Below are 19,746 nucleotides of genomic sequence, written 5' to 3'. Positions count from 1 at the left end.
CGATGGGAGTAGAATGACCAGGGATGGTGTTAGTTTGGTTCAGTAAAACCCTTTGAGTTGAGCAACATATTATTGTGGAAAGCTAGCAAAAGCAGAGGCTGCGCCTGGCCCTGCTGCTCAGCAGTAGGGGACCTTGAACTCAGTGTTCCCAGGCCTCCTTGGACGTGGTGTCTTGTGAGGGGGCCTGGGCATCAGACATGCAGCTCAGAGTAACCCACGGTGGCTGCTGGCTTCTGTTGTCCATTGTAGCTGAAAGTACCTGTGATCAAATTCTGTCTCCTGTGACTTCCGGGGTTCTGGTTGCAGCAGGTTGTCCTGTGAGGCCCCATACCTATCTCTCCCTAGTAGAGTAGGTGAATCCTGAAGTATGTGAGGAGGCACCAGCCGTGGAAAGAGTGACAACATTTTGTGTCCTTGATGAGGCCTGTGTGGTCTGAGTGGGCACTGTGTAGTTCCGCCTTTGCCAGCTAGAATGTGTTTTTTTTCTGATAACGTGGGAAAATGGCAGGTGGTGATTATCACAGTCAAGTTCTGTCTTTAAACCACATCTTTTCCCCAGGAGAGAGAACGGAGGTCGCCAGCCTTTAACCTCCAAATCACCACCTTCCCTGAGAACAACAGCAGCGCTCTCCAACTGTTCTGTCACCAGGAAGGAGTTAAGGTAGCGTGTGCTTGGGGGGAGGTCCAGTGGACCTGCCAGCCTGGGGCAGGCTGAGCACCTGGCAAGGTGGTTAAGGGGGATTCTCCTTGGGCCAGGGACAGAGCAGATTGTGATAATGTAGCCCTGGGCTTCTGCTCTGTGTTGAAAGACACATAGAGCTCATTTGAAGGGTTGCCAAGTTTTACCCTGTGCTCCTTAACAGCAGCACAACCTTGTGCTGGAGGCAGAGGACAAACCAGTCTAGCCACTGTCTGGCTCTTTCTAGAATCTTTCTGAGCCTTGGTCTCTTGGCTATGAAGTCTGAATGGCAGTACCTTCCCCACCCACCCCCCATGGGAAGCTAGACTGAACGTGAATTAGGTAACTAAGAGATGCAGAGTGCTTTGCTTAATGTCCAGCCCATAGCATGGGCTTTGCCAATGGTGGCTATGGTTGGCCCGAGGCCTAGATCCTTGCTAGACCCATAGGCAGAGTCCTTCAGGCCCCCATGATACTGTGAGCTAGAAAGCAGGTTTGTGCTGGTGTAAATCTCAGCTAATGAGCTGCAGCTACGCCCTCCCCACTTGCCCCCTGGAAGGCAGAACCAGGAGTGGAGGTAGGAGCAAGCTTGTGAGCCATGGTGCTAGGACTTGGTATGGATCATCTCTGCATCTCACATGAGAATGAACGTTGGAAATCTTTTCCAGGATGTGAATATTTCTGAACTTATGAAGAAGTTAGATATCCTTGGCGATAATGGGGTAACTATGAGCGATCGGTTTCTGGTTTTGTGTTCTCATTTTGATCTGGGTGTATTCTGTGTGACATTGTTTTGTTTTTAATTTCTCTTTAATTTAAGAGATCTAAGAAATACAATGTAAGGCTTTTGTATGGCCATGTACCCCCGTGGGTGGTTGGGTCTGCATTGTCAGAGAGGAGTTCTGAAGTGAGGTCATCCTTACAGCCTGTGGGTGACCAGGGGCCCAGCAAACCTAAAAACTAATACCCAAAAAGAAGGTTCAACTGTTGAAGATTCCTGAAGTCACAGGGTGATATTTTTGCTTTCCTAAAAGACTGGCTTGAACGAGGCCCTATTCCCCAAATCCTTAGTGCCACTCTGTGAAATGTCCCCATCCAGAGGGACCAGGCCCATCTCTAAGTGAATACTGGCCCCTGCTCGCCCCCGTTAGTGAGTGGGGGCTTGTACTTGGGATCGCCCCACAGGAGCTTGGTGCTGTCTGCCCATGGCCTGGGGATCCAGTGTCAAATGCCCTTGCCCGTTTTTTCTGTGTGTTTTAGAATTTGAGGAATGAAGAACAGGTTGCAATAATCCAAGCTGGAACTGTGCTTGCCCTGTGTGAAAAGGTAGACCCAGAACTATTTCTGTGCTCACATCTTGTCCTGGCACACAGCACCATACAAGAAACTGTACATTGGTGTGTCACTTTCTTTGGGTGCATGTGTGTGTGTGTGTGTGTCGGTCTGAGTCTGCATGTACATGTGCATGTCTTTGCGTGTTCAGATGGAACATCACACATGCTCGCTTCAGAAAGTCTCAAAACCCAGGAGGAAATGACGCCCCCCACACAAAGAAGAAATAAGCTGTGATACTTGGCTTATCTCCTCCTAATTTTTCCAATGTCCATTCTCCTTGGCTTAGTTACCATCCAATTTTCCTCTCCTGCTTTCTAGGTCATTTAAAGTGGCTCATGAATATCCACTCAAATGGCTGTATCACTCCATCACACAGACGCACCACACAGAGGGTCATCTCTCCTCAGTGGCTCAGTGTCCTGGGAGTGCCCCGTCCTTCCTGTTTACCAGTGTGCTCTGGGGGGACACCTTCACACATACATATCTGTGTACATTGAAGAGACTGTCCATAGAGTATGTTCTAGAAGAATAATCAGGGCCAAATGGTAATACCATCTATGAGGGTTTTGGTAGTGTCCAAATGGTTTCTCTAACTATGACCTGAAGTTGTGCCATGTGGTCGATGTCTGCACTCCACATGGCTTTGACCACAAACACGAACAATGGCCTTTTGCTGGGTACCACACTGTGCGAAGTCGCTGTTTCATCTGCTTTTATTTGGAGCTGGGTAGGGTGAGGTTTCCAGCGTGTATTATGCATTTTCTTCCTTGTGAAGTATAATTGCATTTTTTTGAAGATTTTCTACTGGGTTTGCTCATTCATTTGTTCATTCATTCATTCACATAACATATAAGCATTTGTAGTAACTGCTTCTTCTGTGTGTGTTTTGTGTATTAAAGATGTAAAATTTGGGCTGTTTTTTTCTGAAGAATACATCCCTGGCTTATTTGCCCCTTACAGTGGTCTATGATGTTGTAGGTTTATATATATCTTTTTATAGAGTCTTACCTACAGATTCTTTCCTTTCGAAGCCTCTAAAATGCTCCTTTGGATTGGTGAGGTCTTAATGATCTTGATTAAATCCATAATCTTCAGAAGGACATTTAGAATACGGTTTTCCTCCCTAGGCCTCTGTCCATCCCCCAACCAAGTAAAGAGCATAAAACATTGCTGACAGTGCTTTGTTCAGAGTCACAGGGTTGAGAAGGGTAACAGTGGGTGGAACTCAGTTCTTCCCAGCTCTGTCTCTTACCTGACTGAGCTAGCTTCCTCCAGTGAATGATGGGATCAATGATAGTCACATGTGGCTGGCTGCCCATGAGAGGCAGGTGTCTGGCGTATTCAGTACACACAATCCTTATCACCAATAAAATCAAATGCGATTTTCCAGCCTTCCATAAAGGGATCCACAAAGTCACCCAAGTGCTGGTTAAACATGCACAACTGTGTGTTGTACACTCACTGAGGGCAGCACCATGCCTAGTCCTGGAGGATGAGGAGCAGCTGTGTCCGCAGGCACCCTGTTATCAAGTGGGGGAGTTCCTGGCATGAATCTTGGTCCCACTCATTCACTACTTCAGAGAGGTTTCAGGATCTAGAAGAAAGCATAGGAACTGCCCGTGACTCAGGGTGGCTGGCTCACAGTAGGCTAATATGGTGGATGTTGGTTAAGTGCTGGTTCTCCAGTCCCTGGAGTGTCTCCAGGGAAGGACTGCAGTAGGAGGAATTGGGGACCTCATTGGGAACTTCCCTCAGCCAGCACAGAGTTTGCTTGACCCATCTTCTCACACTTGACCCAACAGCCTTGCCAGGTCCTGTACTCTAGATCCTCAGGGTCCCCCAACTTGTATCCTTCTACAAAGAAGACAGTGGGGCCCTCTGGCATCAGCTGCTGTCTGCCTTGCCATCCCTGCCACCTCCCAGCTTGCACTCTGCTCTCTCCTTGCTCAGATTCCCACTAACTGCTACCCGTTTGCTACTGGCCACCAACACCTTACCACTCTGACCACCTGGTATCACACTATGTGTCCTATAAGCTAGAGAGTGGTGCTGGTTGCCCTGACCACCAGCTTTCCATGTGCCTCTTGAGAACAGGAGGAAGCAGGGGGCCCAGGGCTGATGTTTGTGAGCGTGAGTGAGTGTCCTTAAGAAAGGTTCATTTTGGATTAGCTCTGTCAGATGCTGGCCCAGCCGTCTGTGAACTAAAGTCAAGCCAGTGTGGGCATTGCCATGTATCTTCTCCCTGCTTGGATAGACTGTTCAAGCTCAGGGGCTGGAGCAGGGTGGGAGCTGGGTCATGGCACCTTGGAGAATACTGATAGGATAGATGGGTAACCAATATAGTCAGCTCTGCCTAGGACAAAGGGTGTCCTGAGACAGTCTAGGGCAAACAGGGACAAGTGAGTACTCTGGAGCTGACAGGTACCATAGGAGTATAGCAGGGAGCTCAGTCTCTGGGAGCTCAGTCCCAGAACTGTGGCTGCCAGGGAAGGCTTGGCTAGGGCATGGTGGTGCCTTGTAACACTCAGGAGGCAGAGGCAGGCAGATCACTGTGAGAAGCCAGCCTGGGATGGTCTGCATATCAAGTTCTAGGCCAGCTAAAGCTGCATAATGAGACCTTGTCTCAAATCCCCTGTACTTGGCACACTGCTGGTCTCTAAACCACGGAGACCCAGCTCTTTCTTGGCAGCACAAAGCCCATTTTTGACATGTAGGTGAAGGCAATCCAATCTGATCATGTACATTCTAGAATGTTCCTTTGATGGTCTCACAGCAGGTGGCATCCCTTCTCCTGCCCTCTGTGTGCGCCCTCCTCCTGTCCCCTTTGCAGCCTGGGCTCTGGGCTGCAGGCAAACAGCTGCTCCATCACGCCCCCTTTAGGCCTGCCCTGGTTATCTGAGCACAAGGCCAGAAGCTACACCATGCTAACCTTGGCCCAAGGTGGAGCCCAATGGAGAGGCTCAAGTATAAGACATGGGAGGCTGTGGCTCAGTCAGGCCTGCCTCTTCTCCTTCATGTTCAAAACCCTTGGGGAAGTAGGCCTAGGACTCAGGAAGATGGAAATACTAAAAATCTGTCCTTGCCGATAGCGATGGGTCAGAGAACGAGACCTTGTGTCCACAGTGGAGCGTTCTTAGAGTTGGCCCCAAGTCAATGGATGGAGAGGAGAGCTCAGCCACCTCAGGTGCCCTGGGTGTGGGATGGGGAGCAAGTTTTTGACCTTCCACCACTCAGATGATACCTAGGTCCTAGAGCATCCCTGGGGGCCAGGCTCCTCTCCTGCCTGTCCAGACCGCTCCTGCCTACTGGTGGTGGGAGCAGGCTTTGAACTGGAAGGTCCTGTGGAAAGAATGTTTTCTCTGCCCCTTGGTTACTGTCCAGGGTACTGAGAAGGGCTGTGGTGTTCTTCCTCTATACCCAGCACAGACTGAAGCACACATTGCCCATGTGTCTCTGGGAGACACTGCCCCTCCCCTAGCTCTGCAGAAACTCCGGAGAACATCTCCTGGTCATGATTCAAGACTGGAAAGTTACCATCGCATTTCATTGTGTTCAGTTTCCCATTAGGAAGTTAAAAATTAAACGTTTTAAATTTCTCATCAAAAACCACGCTTACCGTTCCCAAGAAGCCATGCTCCGTGTCTAAGGAACAGTTTTGTCTCCCTGTCAGTACTTGTTCTGCTGGCCCCCGGGCAGTTTGGGGCCAGGTTGACCTTGATGTTGTTGGGAGAAGCACTGACTGCAGCTTTCCTGCCTCCCCATCCCGTGGAGTCCACCCGTACCCACACCAGGCTGCCTTCACCCCATAGCTGTTTTTTGGTACCTGCTGTGCATCTAGCTCTGCTCTGAAGGTAAAGCAGCTGGAGTAGATGTGTCTCTACCTTGGGTGCTGGAGGGAGGGAACAGACCTCAGTGTTCATCAAGTGAGCTAGCTGTAGGGCAAGATGACCCTGTGGCCTCAGGAAGCAGGCTGGGCTTCCAGGAGGAGGAGGTAAAAGTAGCTTGAGGCTGGGAGCTGAGCACGTATCCGGACAGTAGGAACAGTAGGTGCAAAGGCCCTTAGGTGAAAGATGGCTTGTTCTGTCTGAGGGCCAGATGAATGGGGCGCGGGAATATGCCACAGCCAATCATGAACACTCCCCATGTGGTCACAGATGTGTTTGAGGGTGACCCTGCTCTCACCAGCTTTCCAACCCTTGCACCCCGACCCCACATGCATGTGCCCTTCTCCCTACAGCTGTCTCCCACAACATACCATAGAGATGCTGTGGGAGTAGCTTTGGAGTCCTGCAGGCTGGGTTCCATATCCCCGGTCCCCCGTGTGACTTTGGACAAGGGACTTAACAGCCTCCATGTCTGTACCCACAAAACGGGGAGATGATGGCTACCCCGGGGTGATCACATGGGTAGCAAAACACGTAGTAGGGGCAGCATGCAAGGAGGACAGCTGCACGTTCACTCGCTCCCTCACTGTAAGTCTCTAGAACACACAGCTCTCGTCCACCCGTGCACCAAATCCACTTCTAGTCACCTCCTTGGTGCACGCACAGCCAAAGCCTTGTACACGTACAGCAGTGTAGACATCCACTACCCCTCATCCCCCAGCAAACTGTACAGAGGCGTAGTTTCCTCACGCTGCTCACCTGCCTTCGCCTTCCTGTCCTGCTGCTTTGCAGTGGCTGCAGCACATAGAAGGCACGGAGGCCGCCCTCACGCAGAAGATGATCGACCTGGAGAAGGAAAAGGTAAAGGGTCCAGCCCCTCCTCACCAGGGGCCGCTGCAAATGAAGGAGCCTTTGTCCTCAGCCCAGGGATGCGAGAGAAAGCATTCCAAGACACCTGGCTCTGGAGCCGTCCAAGACTGAATGGCTTTCCAAGTAGACATGGGAGGTGAAGAAGGCAGCAGTCACACAGAGCCTGAAGCTGTATGTCATGTCAGGAGAGCCCTGGACAGGCACCAGAGGGCTGGGTTCCCCTATTACCAATGGCATCACGGACAAGGCAGTTTTCCTGCTGTCTGTCTGCTTCCATATCTGTAAAAGGTGGGGTTTTCCATGTGAACTCCAGCTCCAAGCCCTCGTCAGTGGTAGAAAGGAATCTGCCTGCTCAGATCATGTCTTCATAGAGGGCCCTGGAGGAATGTGCACCTGGGAGGTCCACTGGTAGGGGACACAGCTCAGGGAGGGGGTCAGCTGCACCTGAGAACTGTGGGATAGTCTCTAGAGGGCCCCAGGCCACAACACAGGGACTGAGACGGGTTCCTGGGATGCGGTCTGGGAAGGAAGCATGTTGCAGGTGGGGATCTCCTCGCACCCAAGGGGCAGGGTCAGGGAACTAGAGGAGTGAGACTGATCCTGATGAAGGTTCCCGTGGACAGCCAGGGCGGTGAGGGCTTTGGGAGTTCACACAGGGCAAGCAAGGCCCCATGGAAAGCCTTCTTCCTCCCCAGTCCTTAGCCCTGAGTCACGAGTGGGTGCATTTAGAGTCACCCTGCTGCATGCTCCCTCTGGCCAGGCTCCTGATGGTGCCTCCTTCTCTTCCAGGACCTGTTCAGCCGGCAGAAGGGCTACCTGGAGCAGGAGCTGGACTACAGGAAGCAAGCCCTTGACCAGGCCTACCTGGTAGGACCAGAAGTGGGTTTGACACTTTGGCTTTCTAACCTCAGCCTTAGAGGCTGCTTCTTCCTACAGGACACACACTGGGCTTTGAAGGCTCAATCCTCCACCCTCTTCACAGGGAACCAGAATGACCAGCAGGTGGTCACTTGGCCCAAAGCAGTCATGATTTTCAACTATAGTCCAAATTACCTTCATGGTCTCTTTGGACTTTAAATTCTCACCATGTGAGCTGAGTGAGAAGAAAGTTTCATCTACATTTGTTGATTCTTTTTAAAGATTTAAAAATATGAGTGCCTTGCCTACATGTATATAATTGCACCTGTGTTGTACATGGCCTGTGGAGGTCAGAAAAGGGTGTCAGATCCCTAAGAACTGGAGTTACAGACAATTGTTAGCTATGTGGCTGATGGGAACCAAACCTGGGTCCTCTGCAAGAGCAGCCAGTACTCTTAACCTCTGAGCCATCTCTCCAGGCCAGACTTTTTGGGTGTACATACATGCAGGTGCCTGTAGAGTTTAGAGGGCATTGGATCCCCTGAAGTTGGAGTTACAGGTTTTTGTGACCTGTCTGATATGGATGTTGGAAACTGAACTCATGTTCTCTGCAAGATTAGTACGTGCTCTTAGCTGCTAAGCCATCTCTGGCCTGTTTCTGTTCATACTTAAATATTTATTATCCTTAAAATCCCAAAATGAGGGGCTGGGAATGTAGCTTACTTGGTAGAGTGCTTGCCTATCATGCATAAAGTCCTGATTCAGTCCCCAGTACTGCATAAATTGGGCATGGCGGCACATGCCTGTAATCCTAGCATGCGAGAGACGGAAACAAAAGTTCAGTATCACCCTCGACTACCTAGCAAGCTCAAATCCTGTCTCCAAAATCAATTAAAAAGCCAGTTTTCTTATAGATAGGAAAAGGAGATGGTCTCAAAAGAATGCAGAGGGAAAGCAGCCAGGGCTAAGGAGACATAAGAGCAAAGGGGGTAAGTCCTACAAAGCACCAAGTGGGGGGAGGTCACAAAGTGCTCTGGGCTTCCTAGTGTTTGAGGTTTAGGTTCAGATGTCCTCACACTCAAAGCCATTAGCTCCTGCCACTCAGAGCCATTCTCCCATGGAATGGGGGCCTTAAATGGTCTGAGGATGCCCCCATGGTGTAGAACACAGAACCAGTGCACAGCCCACAGGAAGCCACTGGTGTCTTGTACAGAGCCCAAGCAAACCTTTACCCTGATAATTTGCAGCTAAAATCAGTCTGCAAGGTATGGGGGCAGCTAAGACATAGAGTGAATAAGGAGCTGCAGCTTTCAGACCTGCTATCAGGAGCGGCTCCTGTGCAGGACACCTGGCTTAGTGCAGGTGGGTGGGGGGTTCTAGAAGCAGAGGCTGACCAACCTCACACCAGGTGAGCCTTACAAGGCTCAATGTGTGTTAGTGATGTCTCAAGTCACAGAGACCAAACACCTGACAAACAGTTTAACAGAGGAAGGATTTATTTTGGCTCATGATTTCAGAGGTGTCAGCTCATCATGACAGGAAGGACATGGACAAGCAGAGCAGTTCGCATCATAGGGGCCAGGAAGCAGAGAAAAGGGGGATACAGGAAAGGGCCTGGGCAAGACATAGCTGCAAGAACTCACCCCCAGTCACCCACTTCCTCCAGCTGGGCTCCGCCTCCTCCCTTTCACCGCCTCACAATAATGCTGCCTTATTAAGACTCCTTCCAGGGACTGACCCGTGGGTGAGGGCAGAGCCCTCAAGGTCTCATGTCTGGGAATGTTCACAGGCACCCAGATATTGCTTCATTGGTCCCATATTGGTAGTCAATACTTCCCATCAAGCAGCATCTCCATACCCCTCCCTGTTTCTGTTCACATGATGTGACTGACAGCCCAGAGGTCAAGGGATAAGTGAAAATACGCACCTATGCTCTGGGTCATCTCCTGCCGTTTAACAATTTTGATTTTTCCTTGATCTCATCCAGTCTTGGTCCTTGTAAACATCCTTGAAGGACACACTGTGGCTGTCCAGCACGGTCTTCCAAGTGCGTGTTCATAGACATGAGGGACAACTCTCAGGGAAAGGTGCAGGAACTTAGCTGCCCTCAAGAGGAGGTGCAGTAGGGCCCAAGCTGAGTGCTCTGATCCTATGGTCTTCCCAGGGCCACTGCATACTGAGGGGCAGCTGTAGAGCCCAGAGGGATAAAGGCCAGCCACTGTCAAGTTCACCAACTCACTGGACTTGATTTCGGGGGACCTCTTGGAGAACTGCCCTTTCCCTAAGTGTCATTTGCAAAATCTGAGTGCCCACTCATCCTCTGAGTGCTGTGTGTAGTCAGACTCAGGACCCTGAGCTAGAGCATGCTGGCTCTCAGAGGATGTCCCTATCTTGATCCTGTTCCCTGCAGAAGCTATATTCATCCCTGCAAGGCACCCCTGAGCCTCAAGTGGGTAGCATGCTCCCAGAGGGATTTTAGCCTCCTGAGAGTCTAGGTAGTTCTCAAAAGTACCAAATTCTCTTGGAGAGTTGGGGCAGTGAGCCTCTCACTTCTTGCATCCATGCTGGGAAAGGGCAGGTACTGGATGCATGCCTGTCTTCCTTTGTTGTGAAATGGCGTGGGAACTGGGTGAGATAGGCAGGCTTTCCTCAGTGGGGTCTAGGTTTGGAGGTGGTGCCCAGTCCTGAAACTGGCAACCTGAGGGTCTCTAGGAGCTCAGCTGCTGAATGGAGAGGGGTCAGCTAGAAGGCACAGGGAAGTTCCCATGCTACGCTTGGAGCCCCTCAGCTCTGCCAGGGGATGGACTCTGGCCTTCTGCTTGCCGCTGGGCTTCATCAAGATGATTTCTGCAATTTATTAGGAAGTGAAGTGGTGAGGGCCTTTGGAGAAGCAGGAAGAGAGACGATTTTCTCCTTTGTCCCTGGCATCATGGTAAGGTAGCTGTTGAGCATCCAGTTGGAGATCTGGAGGAAGTGACTTCATCTGATGACTAAAACCTGTAGAGTGGGGCATCAGCAGCCAGCCCAGTGTCTCCTTCAGCTTTGCCAAAAAAGGCCCTCTTGCTTCCGGAGGCAGTGGTTAGAATATTGCCACTATTTGCTTTGGGGTAAAGCTGCATTCTTATCAAAGCCAGGAAATAAATGTTTCCAATTGAGACACGGCACCCCACTGACTCTGTTAGAAAAGGGGACAAGAAAGCCGGGTGTGGTGGTACATGTCTTTAATTCAAGCACTCGGAAGTAAAAACAGGTGGATCTTTGTGAGATTGAGGCCAGCCTGGTTTACCTAGTGAGTTCCAGGTCAGCTAGGCTATAAGGAGACACTGCCTCAAAAAAGAAGAGGTTATAAGAAGAAACTGGAAGGCGGAGATAACCAGTTGGACACACCTGTTTAAGGGAGACGTCTCGTCTTACCGCGGTCTCCTGTATAGTTGAGGGGCGTTTGTCTGTCCGGGGCAGAACACTCAGCCGTGTGTCTCAGGCTTAGGGGGGCTCCCCACGCTGTCCCCTGTGAACCTTACTGCTCTGCCGGTCCCTGCATGCTGTGTTCTGTAACGTGTTCCCTCTCGGGCTGGGCCCCTGGCAGCCCCAAACTCCTGACTGTGGTGCCTGTTCACCCCTCTGTAACGTCAACTGTCTGTGTGATGGGGCTGTGCAGAAAATCCAGGACCTGGAGGCCACGTTGTACAATGCGCTGCAGCAGGAGCCAGGGCAGAGGGCCAGCGAGGCGCTGAGCGCCAGCCAGCGCGAGGACTTGCAGGCGGCGGTGGAGAAGGTGCGCAGGCAACTCCTGCGCCAGAGCCGGGAGTTTGACAGCCAGATCCTGCGGGAGCGCATGGAGCTGCTGCAGCAGGCCCAGCAGGTATCAGCAGGGCCATCACAGGGCCACCTCTCCACCTTGTGTCCGCAGTACACCCCGGACCCCTGGATGGGCATTGTGCACCCAGGGCATGTTGCTGGAGAGCTGGCAACAGGGAAGGTTCTAGACGTTCAGAGTGTCTTCTTCCGTGGTGCTTGTCACAGCATGGAAGGCAGGAACATCTCCCTGGGGGGCTGTAGATGGCAAACCAGTTCTTCCCACTGGCTGGAACATGCATACAAATCAAAGCCATTTCTTTCTTCCTGCCCTTCCTCCAGCACCTCCCATCCTTCTGTAGCCAGAAACCACAGGGGGTGCTTTGGTTCAGCATCTACCTTACTGCTGGGTTTGGGACCCGCCTACCATCACGATCCTTTATGGCTCCGGGGACCTCAGCATCTGTGAGGCTCACATGATGCCGGGCAGAGGGAAGAAGGTTCCAGCCTCCCGATGACAACTGAGAAGGGAGCAGCAGTGCAGGAGGACTGCACCGAGCCTTGCCAGCAGGGTGCTCCCTGCACCGCAGCCTCCACATCACTCAGGGTGTCCCTGCAGGGTGTGGACATGGATGTGCAGCGTGGATGCCACCCAAACCCTCCCTTCCTGTAGCCCTGGGACCCAATCCATGATCTTTGCCACCGTGCTGGAGACCTACATGCCTGGCCCAGTCGTCAGTTTATGAGTGCATGCTTCATACACTGTATAACTCTAGTTCATGAACTTCATAGGTAGAATCCATCCATCCTTAATAGAAGTCAGAACAGAGTGTTGCTCTGTGGGGGCTGGCTGTAGGGCAGTTGGGTAGTCTCTGTCGTGATTTGGGTAGCAGTAATGTGTGTGCTTTCATAGACACTCGCAGAGCTACCCGTGTCTGTCCTTCACAGCTTCTATACTGGACCACCATAAAAGACAAAGGTCAGATTCTGGGCCTGGGAAATCTTTTCTGACACATGGTCTGGTGTCTTTCAGAGAATCCGGGAGTTGGAGGACAAGTTGGAGTTGCAAAAACGCCACCTAAAGGAGCTGGAGGAGAAGGTAGGGGGGGTGGCTGGACCTGAGACACAGGGGGAACCTAACCTGCCCGTTTTATGTGGTGCAAACCAAGCAGCCCCCGCCCCTGTCCGTCCCCTCCAGGAATCTAAGGCAGCTATAGGCTTCCAGGCAGAGGCTGCCTTCTCAGAGACTTTCATGAACTGTAGCCTAGGCTGTGTGTGTCTGCAGTGAACTGAATTCTGGTGCTCAGATTACTTTCTCCTGTTGGTGCATGTGGAGGCCATAGGTTGACATCGAGTGTGTTCCTCTCAGCACTCCACCGTATGTTTGGAGCAGGGCCTCTTGCTGAACTGGGAGCTCACCAATTCTGGCTAGTCTAGCTGGCCAGCTTGCTTCAGGGATTCCCTGTCTCTGCCTCCCTAGCACTGGGATTACAGGTGGGTCAGGCGCACTTTAGAGATCACACCGGCCATGCCCTCCACGCATCTGGTTTGTTCTTGGATTATGCTCCTGGCCCCTCACCCTCCGGCTTCCTCATAGTGATATGCCTGCACTGTTCTACCTCTCTGGCCCAGGAGGGTATGGCATGGGCTGCATAAAGAATGGGAAGAGCTGGCCTGACTGGGTGGATTATGGGTTGGCCACAGGACTAGGGGTGTTCCAGGAGGCCCACCTCGTAGCTTCTCCTGGGCGCTCCCTGCCTGCCATAGTGGAGATTCCAGCCCTAATAACGGGCTTGCTGAACTGGCTTCCACAACTTAGTCACACTCCACTGAGTGGTCTCGGCAAGCCCACCCCCACCCCTCAGCCTCAATTTCACTACATGGAACTCAAAGGGCTCCAGGATTCCAGTGACCCCATTTTAGCTTTTCCAGGAATTCTACAGAAAAAAATATGGTGCCTGTTGGTTGGATTTCTACTTTTCTTTATAAATAATATGGGGAACTATGACCTTGTTTGGGGGGAAAAAACTATTTTCAAAATCCCCAGGTGATGGTCAGATATGTTTCCTCGAATGGCTGGTGATTCTATTTGAGCTTTGGAAGTCATGAATAGATTAAGGAACATTCTCTTGAACTAACCTGTAAGAGTTTTCTGTGTGTGTAAGGCTGTTTTTTTCTTGCTCTGTTTTTTTGTTAAGTAGACTGGTCAAAAGGCACATAAAGCTTAAAGTAGTAACAATTCTCTTGGAGTAGATGGTGCAGGGAAGGTTTACCACAGGGTAGACTAGCTGCGTCCTTTGTTTGGCTTGTCCACATTATGCCCTGTGTCTGGGTGGACCTGGGGAAGGCCGTTCCTCTATAATGTCTCGTGCAGCCCCGTCTTTGTCCCCAAAGCCCTTGTCCATGGCATAGATCTCACCTGGCAGCCTCGGCTAGTGAGTGCCCCGATGAGTGTGTTGGGACAATCCACTGGGCACACAGGCCAGAGGGAGCAATCTTTGCCCGCAGCCTGCTTCCCTGGGTTCCTCTGCCCCAGCTGCCCCAGTGCCGTAGTTCTTACAAGATGCTGTCAATGACTCCCATGCTGCATCTCTCACATTTCTTTTTCTTTTTCTCTTCTTTTCCTTGTTTTCTTTTGGTCTTATGTTATAGTTTTTGTTCCTGTTTTTGTTTTTCTCACTAGCATTCATTCTGTGGCCTTGATGAATCCCGTGAGCTGAGAACTCGGGTGGGTACCATTTCCGTTTTACTGTCAGGTGCAAAGTTGATGGTCTGAGAGAGGAGGCTGCCTCCCCTTTGGCTGGATCATACCCTAAGGAGACCAGGTGCCTGGAAGGCAGCCTTGTTCTGCAGTCCTCTGCTCAGGCTCCTTGGGGCTGTGTGGTCCTGGAGAACCTTATGTCCTGCTGCGGAGGCAGATGGTGAGGGCTCACTGAGAACGAGAGACCTGATGGAGTCTCATCCACAGAGGGGGTCTGTGTTCCATTCCCAGACCTTTCTCCAGCCTGCCTCAGTTTCTTCTCTGTTACTGTGTGGACCAGCATATCTCCTGTCTGATCCAAAGCAAGTGTGCTTCCTGTGCCGAGGAACAGCAGATTTATAGGCCAGTGGCTCATGAAGTCAGACCCTGATGTACTTGTCCAGTGTCTAAGAGCCACCAGTGCCTTGCCCCTCACTTGTGTATCTCAACCCCCATGCCTAGTTATGATGCCCAACTGTACTCAGAGACCCAAGGAATGAACCATCTCATAGCTGGTCCTGCGCTGGCTGTTGGGCCCTTGTGCCCAAGCACCCAGAACCCACTCTTAGTCTCTGTTTTTAGCCCTTCCGTACCCTCCCAGTGCTGAGTGCCCATCCCAGAACTGGCCTCTCCTGGGACCCATGCATTCTGGGGTCTTGTCTCTGAATCCGACTGAGGCTAAGTGTCCCTGAGCTCCACATGTCCCCAGGGTCCATTAGATTCCTGAACAACTTACCTAATGTCCTTAGGGATGTCTCTGACTCTGGCGCTGGCCCACAAAGGCTTAAGTTGGGATGGGGTTATCCAAATCCTACTCCCTCTGCTGGGTTGTTGAGAGAAGCCCCCTGAGGACTTAACTGGAGAAGTCAGGATGGCAGAGGGTCCAGGTACATCATAGTCCCTACCACCCTTCTTAACCTTGACTTTTGTGTTACTTCAGATTATGTTTTTAATCTTACAGGCTAGACAAAGAACTTATGGAATCAACTGCGTTCCCATGGCACCCCAACTCTACTACTCAAACCAAAAGCAACAGCAAAACAAGCTATTCAAAGTCCAGAGCCTAAATACAGGACTCATGCACATTCGAACAGCTTAAAGGGGAGGCCTGGGAACCTGGCCAGCCCCTGCTGGAACGCTGCAGGACAATGGGGAGCCTGCCTTCTGTCCCCACTGTGGCATCTTCAAGAGCAGAGGGTAGAAACCAGATCTGGATGCCAGAAATCTAAGTGCAATTATCAGACATCCAGGGGCTGAGAGCTACTGCACCGTCGGGGGACAGGTGCGAGCCCTGTTCCCATACTGTGTGTCTCCCCAGATGCACTGTGTGTATCTGGCTAGACACAGACACCCCACTGCCCTGTGTACATAAATCTCCATGAACTATGTGTATTCTTTCTGAACCTGTTTGCCACAGCGACTCACAAATATCCCTAAACCAGGTCCTGTCAGCAAAACCTCTGACTCTGCACACAGCTGGACTTGGGAGCTGGAGGTCAGGAAGAGAGAGAGTTAAAGTCTCACCACTGTGGAAAGGAGACCCCACAGGTCTTAGATTTCTGAGGAAATCAAAGGCTCTGTCACTCTTGTGGGTGTGGAACTCTGGAAGTCCTGGAGCATAAGTATACCTCAGGCCGGGGGAGCAAGGACTGACAGTGCAGGCCCAGGCTGCCTGGCATCTTGGCTCTAATTCTCAGGGGCAGCCTAAAAAGGAGCTCTGGCTGGTGGAATCATACCCTTAGACAGTTAGTCCCCAGAGCTCGCCTCTGAGGCCTGAGCCCAGGCGCGCTCTTCTAGCCTAGGAAGACAAGGAGCACTCACTACCCGGGATCCTCAGTGGGGAACAGAGTCATCTCTTGCTGTGTAGTTATGAGGCCAAGTGGCAACACCATGATTTCTTGGAAGAAGGACTGAAATAACTGAGGTTCAGGTTCATCGAGGGAACTGTGGGGTAGGAACTGACATTGTAGGAAGCCAGATTCAAAGACAGAGAAGCAAGGACAGCGCTCTGCGCAGGACTGACCAGGTGGAAGGCTGTTCCAGGGATGAGCAGGAGGCTGAAGGCAGCATGCTAACACAGCTGCAGGTGAGGGTCTCCGCTGAACTGCAAAACCCAAACCACAGCAGTCTACAAGCCTGGCCCCTGAGACTTACCAAACACTAAGTGGTCAAATTCCAAGAAGCCCATCTTCGACAACACAGACATCTGTGACACTGAGGCCAGGACAGGAGCGTGGGTCACCAGTGAGGAAAATGGGTCTCTGGGAAAAGGCACAGGTGCATTGCTGGGCTGATTTCTGCAGGCAGGCACCCTGTGGCATCCAGATGGTCATAAAGAAACCCACCACTTTGTTCCTGTAGCTCCATCTGTCCAGTGCCCTGAAGGATGATGAGTTAGAGTGTTTCGTCTCTACCCTGTGACACAGAGAGCTGTGTCTGTCTGTGTGCTTGACTTTTCCACTCAGAACTCATGTGACAGTGGCCTTAAGTCTGCAGTTAGATCCATCCGGTCACACCCAGCTCAGCCATGTTTCTGTTGCTGACTAGCCACGTTCTTGTGACTCTGAGGAGCAAAGTGACAGATTCCAGGCCATCCCTTGGGAGAGATCTTCTGTGACTACCGCTGGACAGGTGGACCTGTGACATTCCACAGGGCTCCTGACACCCTGACAGTGACTGGCAAGAAGGAGCAAGTGCCTGAGTCTCTCAGTGAGAGCAGCCTTCCAAGGAATCCTTCCTGCTTCCCAGTGGGGACCAGCAACCATCCTCTTCTACCCCCAAGAAGCCGCTCAGGCCTGACAGAATATGGCTCACACTGGCAGGTGTGCAAGGTGCTCTTCATTGGAGCCCCAAATCCCTACTAGGACCCAGCATTTCTTGTCACTGTCCCAGGTACAGCATTCAAGGTCCCTTCTAGGAGCAGGTCGGGTTAAGAGCCATGATGCAGAGGGAACCTCAGAGCCATAGTGGTGCCACCTGACACAGATCTTCCCTTCTTTCCCCACTGGGAGTTGTAGTCTGCTTCTCACATGTCCTTCCTCCCAGGGGTCAAGGCTGTGCAGCTCCTGCTTCTCTTGGTTTCCATAACTAGCTTCCCAGCAGGAGCCCTGGGTTAAGGTTTTGTTTATTTCTCACATTTAAATTAATCTCCTCTTGCTAAGCGACTTCCAGGTAGAGCAGGAAACTCCCAAATCAGTCAGTTTGAGGTCCTCTTCCTCCACCAAATTGTCTAAGAACGAACTCTTGGAGGCTTCTGCAGACCCCAGCCGGTGTCTCCAGAGCCCTACTCTGTTGGGTGGAGCTGGGTCTCCAGGGCTGAGTCCACCCCTTTCCTCCCTCCCTCTCCCATCTCCTCAGGGCTGAGGTCCTGAGGTAGAGGCTTCCTGTTCTCAGGCCTGGCTTGTGCCCTTCCCGTAACCACCCTCCCAAGGCATGGGGCCCCATCCTTACAGCCACTCTGTGTCAGTAGGGAAATGGGGGCCACAAACCCAGCCCCACCCCAAGCATTCACTTCCCTTTTCCATCTTCCAAGCTCCCCTTTCTTCTCCCTTAAATGTTGGTGATTCACCAAACAGAGTTAGGAGACACTTCCTCAGGGGCTGTGTGCCTGTCCTGGGGAGGAGGGCTGTGGGAGAACTGCAGCAGCTCTCTAGGGAAATTTCCCCTCTGCCCGTCTCTGCTGCCTTCAGCTGGTAGCCATCTTCCCACAGCAGGTGACGCCTCGTAGCCAGTGTCTCTAGAGCTCACAGGCCACTGGGGGATTTCTCCCCACAGCAGAGGAGGAAACTGCCTGCTACGGTGTCATTTAGCAGGGTGCTGGCCACTGGCCTAGTACCCTGCAGCAGGTAAACGACAGGGTTGGTTGTAGGCCAGACGGCTGAGCACACAGTCCAGGATGCATTGTTATACCCACCACACCCAGCCAGCACAGACTCGAGGGTCTGCCAGGCTGTCTATTGAGCAAGATGTGTGAGTCCACTCATTCTTCCTCCACTGGACGCAGATGCATTTAGATAGTGTCTGGAGATCCTTTTGTGAAACATTAGGTAGTTTATCCAGAGTCCTACTTGAGACAGGATTCAAACTCAGGCAGTCGGTCCCAGCACACAGTTACTGAGTTGCTCTTCCTGCCCCTTGAGTCCAGTGTCTAACCTTCCCGATTCTGCCTACATCCCCCGGCCCCTGCTACTGCAGCTCCTCATGGCCCCCCAGACATCACCACTGTTGGGAATTCTGTTAGGACAAACCTCCCAATTCATAAGGCCTCTCTGTAAAGGTACAAAAGAAGGCCATCAGTTTCTTATCAGAAAGCATGAAGCCAGTGTCAGATGTGTCCTGAACCACCCTAGAGGTTGCAGAGGCAGAGCGGGAGCTCACAGATGAGCACACATGACTGCCAGCTGAACCATCCCATCCTAAGGTCAGGGAGCACGGCCAATCCTTACCACTTAGGACTCATCCCATGTTCTCTCAGTAGTTGGGTGATCCTCTGACTTCATTAATTGGTTTCATACAAAGGGTTAAAATAAACTACCTTTATGGCCAGAGGCAGTTGTGCATCTTAAAGCTGGGTGCCCTCCCAAAGTGAGCGCCTACCCTCTGCGGAACGAGGGGCACTGTGCATTCTGCCTGGTGTCCCTGTTCTGCAGAGATGTTTCTAGGCTCTAAGAGACAGTTGGCCAAAAGCACCTTTGGCTTGAGAAAGGACTCACAGTCACACCCTGCCCTCTGTGTGCTTGGGTTTTCTGCTGCAGATTCAAACCAACCGCATATAGAATATTTGGAATATTTGACATCTGTCCTAAACACTCCAGACCTTTCCCTTGCCATTCCTAAACAGCAAGTGTGGCAGCAGTAGGCGTGTTTGCCTTGTAGTCCGTGTCTGATGTCTCACAGAAGTGGTTGAGTGTGTGGGAGGGTGTGCCTCGGTTCTATGCAAACACCACACTTTTTGTGTGTGAGGGCCTGGGTGTCTGTGATTCTGCTGTTTGTGGATCCCTGGAATGCCAGCTCTCACTCAAACAAGAGTGAGACAGAAACTCTAGGAAATTAAATGCTCAAAAATGTTCACAAGGTGGGGCGGAGTGTGTGTGTGTTCAGTTCTTTGTGGGTCCCCAGGGGCACTAGTAAATATTAAGAAAATAGAGTGGGAATCTCGTCTGTTATTTTTCTAGGGAAGTTAAGCCTCTTATTTCTTATTTTTCTTCATCTTTGGACTTCTCTGCCTCATCCTGGCCACTTGTGTGGTTGGTGGCCTCCGTTTTTTTACCCCCTGCAAACCCGAGAGGCCTTGGTCCTTGGATCTGCAACTCCTTGACCCTGACTAGCCTGTGACTCCCCAGTGCTCACAGCGAGATGCCAGGGCCCTTAGAGAATGTGGCCCTAAGGCCCCATCTGAGTGCCACGGGCCAGCCACACCCAGCTACTCCATCCCTATATGGCTGTAACCTGAAGATTGCCCCTACTCTGGGGGATCTTCTGCACACCTCTGCCTACTGCCCTCTGCTATTCCTGAATCTTTCAGCCTCTGGGTCCCCAGGGCACCCATTTTCTGCTGCCCAGGCTCCTCTTGCTTCCACACTGAA

General features: G+C 51.6%; 2 protein-coding genes across 2 annotated transcripts in view; both read left to right on the top strand.

The window, feature by feature from the left end:
- Positions 1-1,323: 1,323 nt before the first annotated feature.
- On the top strand, positions 1,324-19,608 carry LOC115067770 (janus kinase and microtubule-interacting protein 2-like). The gene is made up of 6 exons (XM_029556490.1): positions 1,324-1,401; positions 1,940-2,005; positions 6,691-6,759; positions 7,558-7,635; positions 12,455-12,520; positions 19,504-19,608. Exons 1-6 carry the CDS (start codon positions 1,324-1,326, stop codon positions 19,606-19,608), a joined length of 462 nt encoding a protein of 153 aa, XP_029412350.1.
- The window catches only part of CUNH4orf50 (chromosome unknown C4orf50 homolog), a 114,581-nt gene continuing 111,393 nt past the window's right edge, over positions 16,559-19,746 (top strand). Inside the window, exon 1 of the mRNA XM_029556489.1 lies at positions 16,559-16,983. The gene's annotated coding sequence lies outside the window, so the exon portion shown is untranslated. The remainder of the gene's footprint in view (positions 16,984-19,746) is intronic.

The sequence above is a fragment of the Nannospalax galili genome, unplaced genomic scaffold (genome assembly GCF_000622305.1).
Source record: "Nannospalax galili isolate Female #2095 unplaced genomic scaffold, S.galili_v1.0 scaffold2927, whole genome shotgun sequence".
Taxonomy (NCBI): Eukaryota; Metazoa; Chordata; class Mammalia; order Rodentia; family Spalacidae; genus Nannospalax; species Nannospalax galili.
Note: the sequence above shows the minus strand (reverse complement) of the source record. Positions and strands in the feature narration are given on the sequence as shown.